This window comes from Erpetoichthys calabaricus, chromosome 3, assembly GCF_900747795.2.
Source record: "Erpetoichthys calabaricus chromosome 3, fErpCal1.3, whole genome shotgun sequence".
NCBI lineage: Eukaryota > Metazoa > Chordata > Cladistia > Polypteriformes > Polypteridae > Erpetoichthys > Erpetoichthys calabaricus.
Window position 1 is genome coordinate 313,990,444 of NC_041396.2, and position 13,788 is coordinate 314,004,231.

The window sequence follows — 13,788 nt, forward strand, 5'->3', positions numbered from 1 at the left end:
TAAAGATCTTCTTGAGTGCTGAAGCAACAAAAAGCAGCGGGATAAACACATCTGGGCCTGCTGTCAAAAGAGCCTCTGCCTTTACGAACAACATCCCTCCCTCGTGATCACATTGTTCAAGGTCTGGATAGGCGATCAGTAAAATGTTGTCTTAATCACAGCACAGTGCAATAATACAACATTTCCTTAACTCTTTTAGGGCGAATGTCGACTTTTGTTGACAGGAGGGGTTGAGGGCGAATGTCGACAAAAGTCGACATCCAGGGATAGAGGGCGACAATCAGCTGTTAATGGCGACAAAACTCACTGTCACGTCGCAGGCATTCCCTCTGTGCTTGGAGGAATGCTAGACTCGTTGACTCGGCAACTAATCCTTGCGTGTGTGTGAGTTGCGAAATGTAAACAATGGCAAGATGGCATCGACATGTCACAAGGGAGCGAAGCAAGTGCAGAAAAGAAAACACTCGGCAGACAATGTTTTGCGCATTATCGTGGAGTCGGACTCTTGATTTTTCAGAATCAGATTTTATTGACAGTGATCAGGAGATCGAGCAAGAGAGTGCGAAGCCGGCATCAGCTGATCGGACACCAGCCAATGCCGCGCCAGCTGATCCGCTGCCAGCTGAGCGCATTCGCGCAGCCGATGCATCTACGGCAAGGTTCACGTGGGAGGAATACCCAGACATCGATCCATGGGAGCCAAACTGGCTACTGGACTTCACAAGACGGCATGGCTTGCTGTTGGACACGACAGAACACCAGCTGCTGGACTACTTCAGGCTGCTCTCTCCTGATGCTGCTTTTCAGCTACTGTCAGACGAGACAAACAGGTAGGCAGAGAAATTTTTTGAATCGCGGGCTGCGCTTGCATCGCATTCTCGTTTTTCAAAGTGGAAACCCACAACGAAAGACGAGATGAAGCGCGCTGTGGCATTACAAATAGAGATGGGACAGAACTGGTGATATAACTTTCAGGGAGCATTGGTCCAAACGTGTTTTGTCCATTGGTGGCTTTGGACAGGTTATGCAGCGTGATGTTAGGTACGTGATGCTGCAAAGTTTTATTCACTTCTGTGATAACCAGAAGCAAACCCCATGGGGTGAGCCAGGCTATAACGTCATGTATAAAGTTCAGCCCCTGCTTGACATTGTGGAACCAACATAGAAACAATTTTATCAGCCTGGCTGTGATTTGTCTGTGGATGAATCTATGATAAAATACAAGGGACACCTTTTTTTTCTGCAAATATATGCCAGACAAGCCCACAAAGTATGGCATAAAGGATTTTGTACTGGCAGAAGCAAACACTGGTTTCTGTATGAAAGTAATCACATATACAGGAAAATATTCCTTTCAAAGAGAGAACTGTCCCTTGACAAGTCAGGTTGTGCTGGAGCTGCTTCAGGGCTATGAACATCTGGGTCATGTTGTGTACATTTGGACAATTTTTATACATCAGCAGAATTGTTCATGGAGCTACAGAGCAGGGGAATTGGAGTTTGTGGCACAGTGAGGGTGAGCAGGAGACACAGGCCTTCACAGTCTGAAGAGGAAAAGAGGTGACAATACGGTTTTCATGCGGGCAGAAAACTTGGTGGCAGTGGCATGGCACAATGTCAAACAGGTGACTTGTCTCTCTACAGTACACACTAACAATATATGTGAGAAAATGCAGCAACAGACAATTAAAAAGTAGGCACCAAAGCAACACATATTGTAAGCAATGCAATGTGGCAATGACTGAAATTGGCTGCTTTGAGCGAGATCAGACTTGGCAGGACTTTGCTGTGTAACCTGTTTGTGATATGTGTGTGAAATCATAGAGTATGCAGGCTCATACAACATGCAAGACAGTAACATTTGTCAAAAGGAAATATTTTTTGTTGATTTCAATTGCTTTGTGTTCTTTTTTTATAAAAAGTTAGTTTTCGGAAAAATATTCAGTCCTGGGAGAAAAGAAACAAAAAAAAAATTAGCCCTGAAAGAGTTAAACACATATGATAGTTCTCCAGTCTGTATCATTCCTAAGCAATCTTCCAGTTACAGAAGTGCAATCCCAGTCACTAACACATTTGCCATGTAGCCCCCCCAACACTCAAAGTAAGAACACATTCCACCTGACTAATATTTAAAAATTTAAACCGCTAAACCCACCATCAACAACCACAATAACAGCTGAAATCCTCACTGATATAATTTGTTTTGTTAAAAACTAGGGGGCTTAGCCCCCTGCTCGCTTCGCTCGCCAAACCCCTTTTTAGTTTTTCTGAATGCACTCTTTTAAGATTTCTTTTTCTTTGAATTGTTGCTATTTCATTAGTTTCACTTTTATTTCAGAACTTCTGTAAAAACAATATTTACAATCTTTCGAGTCCCAATATGCTGACTCTTTTTAATGAGGTCAGTGAGACGTGTGTTTAATGACTTTGTACCATAATTCAGGATAGATTTCTCTGTTTGGAATTTCAGCACCGACAAACCAATCTTCATCATCAGCAGTTAATCATTTTTTTTTGCAAAGTAACCAGTAAATGCATGTGAGGTAAACCCCGTTTTTGAAATTCTCTTGACTTAAACTGCAAAGCCTTACAATATTTACATACTTCTGACATATCACCTGTGTCCATATATTCGATCTCTATTCACCTTTTTGTTATTTCTCAGAGTAATAATTTCTCTTTCTTTGCGCTAACGTTAATGAAAATGGCCAGGAGGTGTCACTAGAGAGGTGAGTGTCAAATGCTTCGAAGCTTCATTACAATTTCCGGCACAATTCCTTCAAACGTTTTGATGCTTCGTGAGGTTTCACTCCGCCAATCACTATGTAATTGTTTACATTTACTGACATTAAATTTCATCTGCCACAAATCTGCCCAGGCCTGTATGCTGTTCAAGTCCTTCTGTAATGACATAACGCAGTGTTTCTCAAACTCAGTCCTAGGGACCCACTGTGGCTGCAGGTTTTCATTCCAACCAGATTCCTAATCAGTGATAACACTGAGCTCATTTAATTAGCTGGTATTTTTTTCTTTTATTCTACATTCAGAAAAGCACCGCAGTATGATTTCAACATTTATAAGACAATTAGAAATATTTCTGCTTTTGCTAGAAATTTAAATGCTTAACTCTCTTTTGTAGAGTTCATTCTATTTTGCGCTTTCTCTGTGCAGTTTTGCCCCTTTTTTATATTCTAATAATAAAAACGAGCAGAGCAGACATGCAGGCAAACACTGAATAATCAAAGACTGCAACGACTTCAACGTCGAACCCACTAATTAGTAAATAATGGATTCACTAAGCAATTACAACACCTGGAAAAGTAGAATGAAAATCAAGAACAAAAATATTGTTAAAAAGAAAAAAAATACATTGCTCCCATATAACTGCTGACTACATTTTAATAATAATACATTTTATTTATATAGCACCTTTTCCATGCTCAAGGCACTTACAGAATATAATAAAGAACGGCAGCGTAAACAGTATATAGCATTGTACAAACCAGATAAATAAATAAAGAAGATTAAGACAGTAAATTCTGAAAAGAAACAGACACCATAATTGATGGTCTCGCACACACACAGGTTACAGGAGCATCTTGACAGAGAAGTAAACTGAGAGAAGGGTAATAAAGTCAAGTAGAGCTAAAAGACAAACTGAACAGATGAGTTTTGAGTTGTTTTTTAAAAGAATTCATGGAGTCAGCTGACCTGATTAATTTCGGTAGGTCATTCCAGAGTCTGGGCGCTATACAGCTGAAGGCCCTGCTGTCACCCATGGAGTGTAGATTAGTGAGGGGCACAACAAGATTACCAGAATCAGAGGACCTTAGTGGGCGGACAGGCACATAGTGATGGAGAAGGTCACTGATGTAGTTTGGCGCGAGGTTATTTAAGACTTTGTAAGTTATTAGTAGGATTTTATATTCGATTCTGTAAGACACAGGGAGCCAGTGAAGACGGAGCAGGATGGTGTGATGTGCTCGCTGCTGCTGGTTCGAGTAAGGACTCTTACAGCTGAGTTTTGAATAAGCTGGAGCTGTGATATAAGATTAGAAGGGGAACCTGCCAGTAGGGAATTACAATAATCGATGTGGGATGTGATAAAAGCATGGGCGAGTTTCTCAGCATTAGAAAAGGAGAGGAAGGAGCGAACACGGGATATGTTACAGAGATGAAAGTAAGAAAGTTTCTTAATGTGATTTATGTGGGCGGAATAAGTGAGGGAGGAATCAAAAATGACACCAAGATTCTTTACAGAAGAGGCAGGTCTGATGAGATCACCGCCAAGATGGACTGGGAAGGAGCTCATTTTATTAAGTTGCATTTTAGTCCTAATTTGCAGGAGTTCAGTTTTATTGCAATTTAATTTTAAAGAGTTCTGCTCCATCCAAGTTTTAATTTCAATAAGGCGGGTTGTGAGCGGAGAAAGCTCTGATGAAGTTCCACTTTTAACATTGAAGTAGAGTTGAGTTTCGTTGGCATACAAATGATAACCCAGTCCATAGCTACGGATAATATGGCCAAGGGGAAGCATGTAGATACAGAAAAGCAGAGGACCGAGGACAGAGCCTTGAGGGACTCCTTGTGTGACTGGCGCTGAGCTGGAGCTGCTGTTGCCAAGACTAACAAACTCTCATCAGTCAGATAGGACTTGAACCACTGGAGGGCAGTGCCAGAGATACCCAGCATGTTCTCCATCATTCTGGACAGTAGAATGTCATGTCTGACCTGAGTGTCAAATGCTGCACTGAGGTCTAACAGAATTAATATGCTGGTTTGTTCAGAGTCTGCTGCCGTAAGCAAATCATTGGTTACCCGTAGCAGAGCAGTTTCACAGCTGTGCTGCGCCCTGAAACAGACTGAAAGGGTAACATCAAATTATTAGAGGTTAGGTAATTGGTGAGTTGGGAAGCTACAACACGCTCAAGAACTTTTGACAAGAAAGGTAAGTGGGAAATAGGCCGGAAATTGTTAAGATTGTCAGCATCAAGACCAGACTTTTTTAACATGGGGGTTACAGAAGCAATTTTAAAAGTGAGCGGCACAGAGCCAGTGTCAAGGGATGAGTTTGTTATTGTTGTAACAGTCGGGATTACGGCGTGAAGGCAGGATTTAAGTAGTGTGGTGGGGATGGGGTCCAGTACACAAGTAGTCGGCCTCATCTTACAAAGCAGGTTATTAACAAACGCAGATGTGACTGGTGAGAACTTAGAGAAGGAGCTGGATGGAGTGGGAAAACAGGGAGAGATATAAACAGATGATGTATTTATGTTAGTTGAATTATTTAGGGGTGGCACAGTGGTAGCGCTGCTGCCTCACAGTTAGGAGACCCGGGTTCGCTTCCCGGGTCCTCCGTGCGTGGAGTTAGCATGTTCTCCCCGTGTCTGCATGGGTTTCCTCCCACAGTCCAAAGACATACAGATTAGGTGGATTGGCGATTCTAAATTGTCCCTAGTGTGTGCTTGGTGTTTGTGTGTGTCCTGCGGTGGGTTGGCACCCTGCCCGGGATTGATTCCTGCCCTGTGTTGGCTGGGATTGGCTCCAGCAGACCCCCGTGACCCTGTGTTCGGATTCAGCAGGTTAGGAAAATGGATGGATGAATTATTTAGATCTTTAATTTTGTTACGGAAAAAGTGGAGGAATTCCTCACAGACTTCAGTAGAAGAGGTAGTTGGGCCAGATGCGGGTTTGAGTAGTTTATTAACTACAGAGAACAAAACCCTTGGGTTATCATGGCCACTTTCTATTATTCTGCCGTAATGGGTGTTCTTGGCAGAAGTTAGTGCTTCTCTGTAAGCTCTTTGGTGGTCAGAGAAAGCCTGGATGTGCACGGTGAGGCCAGTCTACGTGACATTCTCTCAAGGCGTCGGCTCAAGATTTGAGCAACGCATTAAGCCTTCTAATCTCCTCAGTCTTTCCTTGACTGGCGCGTGGCACAGGCAGAACTTCAGAGAAGACTACCTTGTCAGTTCTGTTCCTCAGCTTGGCACCTAACTGTTTGACTTTGGATCGCAAGAACTGACAGACTATCCTTATGTATGTCATTTGTTCCAACATTGACAATAACAACTAGATCTATCCCCCCGCTCTGCCCAAGAGCCTATCCACCCTTCCAGTGAGGTCCCCCACCTTTGCACCCAGAAGACAACACACCGTGCGAGACTCTCTGTCTCTGGAGCACACCTGCGCCTCAATCCCCCTAATGATTGAGTCCCCAACTATATTACTACCTCTCTCTGTCTGGGAACTCATTTTGAGGTAGACCCGTTGGGGCTCCTGATCCCTGCCTATCACCTCTGAAGGAATAGTATGTCAAGATTGTTTTGGAAGTGGAAAGAGTGTCAGACAGAGTAATGATTATGAAGCTGGAAATTGGAGGTGTGATGATGAATGTTGTTAGAACATATGCCCAAAAAGTGGGTGTGCGATGGATAAGAAAGAAGATTTTTGGAGAGAGTTGGATGAAGTGATGGACAGTGTACCCAAGGAACAGAAAGTGGTGATTGGAGCGGATTTCAATGGACATGTTGGTGAAGGGAACAGAGGAGACGAGGAGGTGATGGGTAGGTATGGTGTCAAGGAGAGGAATGAAGAAGGTCAGATGATGGTGGATTTTGCCAAAAGGATGGACATGGCTGTGGTGAATATGTATTTTAAGAAGAGGGAGGAACACAGGGTGACGTACAAAAGTGGAGGAAGATGAACACAGGTAGATTACATCCTAAGCAGAAGAGTTAATCTGAAGGAGATTAAAGGCTGCAGAGTGGTGGCAGGGGAAAGTGTAGTTAAGCAGCATAGGATGGTGGTCTGTAGGATGACATTTGAGGTCAAGAAGAGGAAGAGAGTGAGGGCAGAGCCAAGGATAAAATGGTGGAAGTTGAAAAAGGAAAACTGCAAGTTTAGGGAGGAGGCGAGACAGGCATTGGGTGGCAGTGAAGAGTTACCAGACAGATGGGCAACTGCAGCAGATGTAGGAAGGGTGACATCAAGAAGGGTGCTTGGTGGGACATCTGGAAAGAGGAATGAGGAAAAGGAGACCTGGTGGTGGAATGACGAAATACAGGACAGTATACAGAGGAAGAGGATGGCAAAGAAGAAGTGGGATAGTCAGAGAGATGTAGATAATAGACAAGAAAACAAGGAGATAAGGAGCAAGTTGAAGAGAGAGGTGGTGAAGGCTAAAGAAAAGGAGTATGATGAGTTCTATGAGAGGTTGGACACTAAGGAGGGAGAAAAGGACCTGTGGGCTATACAGAGGGACAGAGCTGGGAAAGATGTGCAGCAGGTTAGGGTGATAAAGGATAAAGATGGAAATGTACTCACAAGTGAGGTGAGTGTGTTGAGAAGATGGAAAGAGTACTTTGAGAGACTGATGAATGAAGAGAATGAGAGAGAGAAGAGGTTGGATGATGTGGAGATAGTGAATCAGGAAGTGCAACGGATTAGCAAGGAGGAAGTAAGGACAGCTATGAAGAGGATGAACAATGGAAAGGCAGTTGGTTCAGATGACATACCTATGGAAGCATGGAGGTGTTTAGGAGAGATGGCAGTGGAGTTCTTAACCAGATTGTTTAATGGAATCCTAGAAAGTGAGAGGATGCCTGAGGAGTGGAGAAGAAGTGTACTGGTACCAATATTTAAGAATAAGGGGGATGTGCAGGACTGTAATAACTGCAGGGGGATAAAATTGATGAGCCGCACCATGAAGTTATGGGAAAGAGTAGTGGAAGCTCAGTTAAGAAGGGAGGTGATTTGTGAGCAGCAGTGTGGTTTCATGCCAGGAAAGAGCATCACAGATGTGATGTTTGCTCTCAGAGCATTGACGGATGCATTCAATGTGGAACTGGGATTACATCAGGGATCGGCTCTGAGGCCTTTCTTATTTGCAATGGTGATGGACAGGTAGACAGACGAGATTAGACAGGAGTCCCTGTGGATTATGATGTTTGCTGATGACATTGTGATCTGTAGCGAGAGTAGGGAGCAGGTTGAGGAGTTCCTGGAGAGGTGGAGATATGCTCTAAAGAATAGAGGAATGAAGGTCAGTAGGAACAAGAGAGAATACATGTATGTAAATGAGAGGGAGGTCAGTGGAATGGCGAGGATGCAAAGAGTAGAGTTGGCGAAGGTGGATGAGTTTAAATACTTGGGATCAACAGTACAGAGTAATGGAGAGTGTGGAAGAGAAGTGAAGAAGAGAGTGCAGGCAGGGTGGAATGGGTGGAGAAGAGTGTCAGGAGTGATTTGTGACAGATGGGTATCAGCAAGCGTGAAAGGGAAGGTCTACAGGACGGTAGAGAGACCAGCTATGTTATATGGGTTGGAGACGGTGGCACTGACCAGAATGCAGGAGACAGAGGTGGCAGAGTTAAAGATTTTAAGATTTACATTGGGTGTGATGAGGATGGACAGGATTAGAAATGAGGACATTGGAGGGTAAGCTCAGGTTGGATGGTTGGGTGACAAAGTCAGAGAGGCGAGACTGTGTTGGTTTGGACATGTGCAGAGGAGAGAAGCTGGGTATATTGGGAGAAGAATGTTAAGTATAGAGCTGCCAGGCAAGAGGAAGAGGAAGGCCTAAGAGGAGGTTTATGGATGTGGTGAGAGAGGACATGCAGGTGATGGGTGTAACAGATGACAAGGACAGGAAGATATGGAAGATGATGATGATCTGCTGTGGCAACTCCAAACGGGAGCAGATGAAAGAAGAAGAAGAAGAGGAAGAAGACTGAGATGTAAAAATACAAGCTATAAGGATCTGGACATTGACACCAATTGATGAATATACACAAGCCTGGTCTGCAATAGAAATAAACTCTTGCTGTACTTCTTTATATGCCCTGCTCAGTGCCCAGTAAATACAAATTATCATCAATATACTAATAATACAATTGTCTATCCCCCTCTTCGAACCGCCACCTTATCGTGGTGGAGGGGTTTGCGTGTCCCAATGATCCTAGGAGCTCTGTTGTCCGGGGCTTTATGCCCCTGGTAGGGCCACCCAAGGCAAACTGGTCCTAGGTGAGGGATGAGACAAAGTGCGGTTCAACAGACCTCCTATGACGAATAAAAAATTTGGACGCAGTTTTCCCTCGCCCGGACGCGGGTCACCGGGGCCCCCCTCTGGAGCCAGGCCTGGAGGTGGGGCTCAATGGCGAGCGCCTGGTGGCCGGGCTTGTACCCATGGGGCTTGGCCGGGCAAACCCCTTAGAGGCAACGTGGGTCCCCCTTCCCATGGGCTCACCACCTATGGGAAGGGGCCAAGGAGGTCGGGTGCAGTGTGAATTGGGTGGTGGCTGAAGGCGGGGACCTTGGTGGTCCGATCCTCGGCTACAGAAGCTGGCTCTTGGGATGTGGAATGTCACCTCTCTGAAGGGGAAGGAGCCTGAGCTTGTGCGTGAGGTTGAGAGGTTCCGGCTAGATATAGTCGGGCTCACCTCAACACACAGCTTGGACTCTGGAACCAATCTCCTTGAGAGGGGCTGGACTCTCTACCACTCTGGAGTTGCCCCCGGTGAGAGGCGCTGAGCGGGTGTGGGTATACTTATTGTCCCCCGACTTGGAGCCTGTACATTGGGGTTTACCCCGGTGGACGAGAGGGTAGCCTCCCTTCGCCTTCGGGTGGGGGGACGGGTCCTAACTGTTGTTTGTGCGTATGCGCCGAACAGCAGTTCGGAGTACCCATCCTTATTGGAGTCCCTGGAGGGGGTGCTAGAGGGCATACCATCTGGGGACTCCCTCGTTCTGCTGGGAGACTTCAATGCTCACGTGGGCAATGACAGTGAGACCTGGAAGGGTGTGATTGGGAGGAATGGCCCCCCCCGATCTGAACCAGAGTGATGCTTTTATTGGACTTCTGTGCTCGTCACGGATTGTCCATAATGAACACCATGTTCAAGCATAGGGGTGTTCATATGTGCACTTGGCACCAGGACACCCTAGGCCTCAGTTCGATGATTGACTTTGCGGTCATGTCATCAGACTTGCGGCCACATGTCTTGGACACTCGGGTGAAGAGAGGGGCGGATCTATCAACTGATCACCACCTGGTGGTGAGTTGGCTTCGATGGTGGGGGAGGATGCCGGTCAGGCCTGGTAGGCCCAAACGTGTTGTGAGGGTCTGCCGGGAACGTCTGGCAGAGCCCCCTGTCAGAAGTAGCTTCAACTCCCACCTCCGGCAGAACTTCGACCATGTCCCGAGGGAGGTAGGGGACATCGAGTCCGAATGGGCCATGTTCCGTGCCTCTATTGTTGAGGCGGCTGACCGGAGCTGTGGCCGTAAGGTGGTCGGTGCCTGTCGTGCGGCAATCCCCGAACCCATTGGTGGACACCGGCGGTGAGGGATGCCGTCAAGCTGAAGAAGGAGTCCTACCGGTCCCTTTTGTCCTGTGGGACTCTAGAGGCAGCTGATAGGTACCGGGCAGGCCAAGCGGAATGCAGCTTCGGTGGTTGCTGAGGCAAAAACTCGGGCATGGGAGGAGTTTGGGGAGGCCATGGAGAACGACTTTCGGACGGCTTCGAGGAGATTCTGGTCCACCGTCCGGCGTCTCAGGAGGGGGAAGCAGTGCAGTGTCAACACTGTATATGGTAGGGATGGTGCGCTGCTGACCTCGACTCGGGACGTTGTGGGTCAGTGGGGGGAGTACTTCGAAGACCTCCTCAATCCCAATAACATGCCTCCCAATGAGGAAGCAGAGCCTGGGGACTCGGAAGTGGGCTCCCCCATCTCTGGGACTGAGGTCACCGAGGTGGTCAAAAAACTCCTTGGTGGCAGGGCCCCGGGGGTGGATGAGATACGCCCGGAGTTCCTCAAGGCTCTGGATGTTGTAGGGTTGTCTTGGTTGACACGTCTCTACAACATCGCCTGGACATCACGGACAGTGCCTCTGGATTGGTAGATCGGGGTGGTGGTCCCCCTCTTTAAGAAGGGGGACCGGAGGGTGTGTTCCAACTACAGAGGGATCACACTCCTCAGCCTCCCTGGAAAAGTCTATTCGGGGGTTCTGGAGAGGAGGCTCTGTCGGATAGTCGAACCTCGGATTCAGGAGGAACAGTGTGGTTTTCGTCCTGGTCGTGGAACAGTGGACCAGCTCTACACCCTTAGCAGGGTCCTGGAGGGTGCATGGGACTTCACCCAACCAGTCTACATGTGTTTTGTAGGGGGGTACCGGACCCCCTGATAAGGGCTGTTTGGTCCCTGTACGATCGGTGCCAGAGCTTGGTCCGCATTGCCGGCAGTAAGTCGAACCCGTTTCCAGTGAGAGTTGGACTCCGCCAGGGCTGCCCTTTGTCACCGATTCTGTTCATAACTTTTATGGACAGAATTTCTAGCCGCAGTCAGGGTGTTGAGGGGGTCCGGTTTGGTGGACTCAGGATTGGGTCACTGCTTTTTGCAGATGATGTTGTCCTGTTTGCTTCATCAGGCCATGATCTTCAGCTCTCTCTGGATCGGTTCGCAGCTGAGTGTGAAGCGGCTGGGAATCAGCACCTCCAAATCCGAGACCATGGTCCTCATGGTTGTGGTGAAAAAGGAGCTGAGCCATAAGGCAAAGCTCTCAATTTACCAGTCGATCTATGTTCCTACCCTCACCTATAGTCATGAGCTATGGATAGAGACCGAAAGAACGAGATCGCAAATACAAGCGGCTGAAATGAGTTTCCTCCGCAAGGTGTCTGGGCTTTCCCTTAAAGATAGGGTGAGAAGCTTAGTCATCCGGGAGGGGCTCAGAGTAGAGCCGCTGCTCCTCCGCATCGAGAGGAGTCAGATGAGGTGGCTCGGGCATCTGATCAGGATGCCCCCTGTACGCCTCCCTGGTGAGATGTTCCGGGCACGTCCAACTGGGAGGAGGCCCCGGGGAAGACCCAGGACACGCTGGAGGGACTATGTCTCCCGGCTGGCCTGGGAACGCCTCGGGATTCTCCCGGAAGAGCTAGAAGAAGTGGCCGGGGAGAGGGAAGTCTGGGCATCTCTGCTCAAGCTGCTGCCCCCGCGACCCGATCTCGGATAAGCGGAAGACAATGGATAGATGGATGGATGACAATTGTCTATCAATCACTTAGAATATGGAGCCAATGTAGAAAGCACTCTAAGAGAGAGAAGCTCTAATCTGTTGCACTTTTACATGATAGTCCTCTTTTTCTACCCTCTGAAACCTACACAGTACTTGATGTTTGGAATTTAAACATTTGCAGGACTGAATATAGATAATATCTTTGCATCTTCAGATTTAACTTCCCAGCAACACACTACTTTCTTATCAAAAACTTTGCTTAAATGAACGGATCATTCACTTACCATCTCTGAAATCAGAATCCACTCCAACTCCAAATGCACAAAGCACTCAATCATTCAACTTCAAATCTTTTATTGAGCTCATTTATCTCCTTTAAGATTGTCCAAAATGTATCCAGGCCAAGACTCAACCTGTGAACATTACAATTGAGCTCCAGTGTCACTGGGCCACATGATCCATCATTCTGGACCAAAACCTCTGACTGCCTCTCAGACATCCTCGGTGTCACAGTCGCTCGTAACCCATTAACAGCTGTGTGTGGTGGGCTCACAGAGGGGCTTCAAGTGGAGAAGGACAAACCAATGGTAATTGCCTTTTCTTCACTACTAGCCGGTGTGTAGACTTATCTTACTCAATTGAAAGAATCCCAGCCCACCTCTGTTAAGTAACTGTAACTGATGTTCTGCAGTATTTGAAATTGGAAAAAATCAAATTCTCACTGATCCATTCATATCTTTTAAAAATATGGCAGGATCTAATTAATTAATCAAATCTTAGAATAACCATTTATATTAGGAATAGGACATTCTCCTTTCTTTCTTTTTTTTTTAAAGATTTGCTCATGTTGTATTCTCTCCTCTATTTCTCTCGGTGAGGGTTGAATTTTGATTTGTTAACTTTGAGATGATTGTATGGAATGGTGTTTTCTTCAAATAATGTCAAAATTAAATAAAAAAAGAAAACAACAAGAGCACAGAGAAAGGAGAAAATAACAAGAAGTGAGATGAATGAAAGTGGGCCAGCACTTGTGAGAGACAGTGTGACACACACGGTGACACCAGAGGAGGACATGAAGTGTCAGAGATACTCGTCAGGACCACCAAATCAATCAGAACACAAACTCACCTGTAAAAACTGCTCACCACTCAGACGTTCAGACGACTGCAGGAGGAGATGAAGCTTCAGTACCTGCACATGAAAAGAGCAGAATGGGGACTATAAAGAAGGAGTTTGGTGACATCGGTTCCAATCACTGTCAGTCATTATTATTCAAATGTAACACACTGGGCTCACTGGGGTTTAAAGACTTTTTGAAGACTTAGCAGCTCTCACTTTAAGTCTTGGCTGTTCCTTTTCACCACAGATGGTCTTCAGGTCCTATTACTGAGAGAAGTCAGGAGTGAGGTGTTCATCTGGAGAGCTCAACAAGAATAGGCAGACCAGTATGTGCTGACTGATTTAAAAGGCTTTCGTTATCCCGTTGCTATGGTTCTACATGTCTTTTTGTCTGTGACTTTGTGTCCAAGCACAACCTTTCACAGAGTTTGTCACTCCAGATGTACATGGAGAGAGGAGCTGCAGGGTTAAAGAGGTCAATGTGGGGATGACTTATAAGATGCCATCAGCTGTTTGCTGAGGTGAAATGTTGGTGTCTTTACATGTGTGTACATCAGCGGTGTCCATCTCTGGTCCTGGTGGGCTACCGTGGCTGCAGGATTTAATTCTAATCATTGTCTTCATCAGTCACCAAAGTCTGTTGTTCATTGGCTTC

General features: G+C 46.3%; 1 protein-coding gene across 1 annotated transcript in view; it reads right to left on the bottom strand.

Moving 5' to 3' along the window:
- Positions 1-1,941: 1,941 nt before the first annotated feature.
- Positions 1,942-13,788, bottom strand: part of LOC127527136 (E3 ubiquitin/ISG15 ligase TRIM25-like) — a 57,110-nt gene continuing 45,263 nt past the window's right edge. Inside the window, exons 7-8 of the mRNA XM_051924798.1 lie at positions 13,143-13,205; positions 1,942-1,947 (exon numbers count right to left, since the gene is read on the bottom strand). Of these exons, the coding sequence (XP_051780758.1) occupies positions 1,942-1,947; positions 13,143-13,205 (69 nt within the window). The remainder of the gene's footprint in view (positions 1,948-13,142; positions 13,206-13,788) is intronic.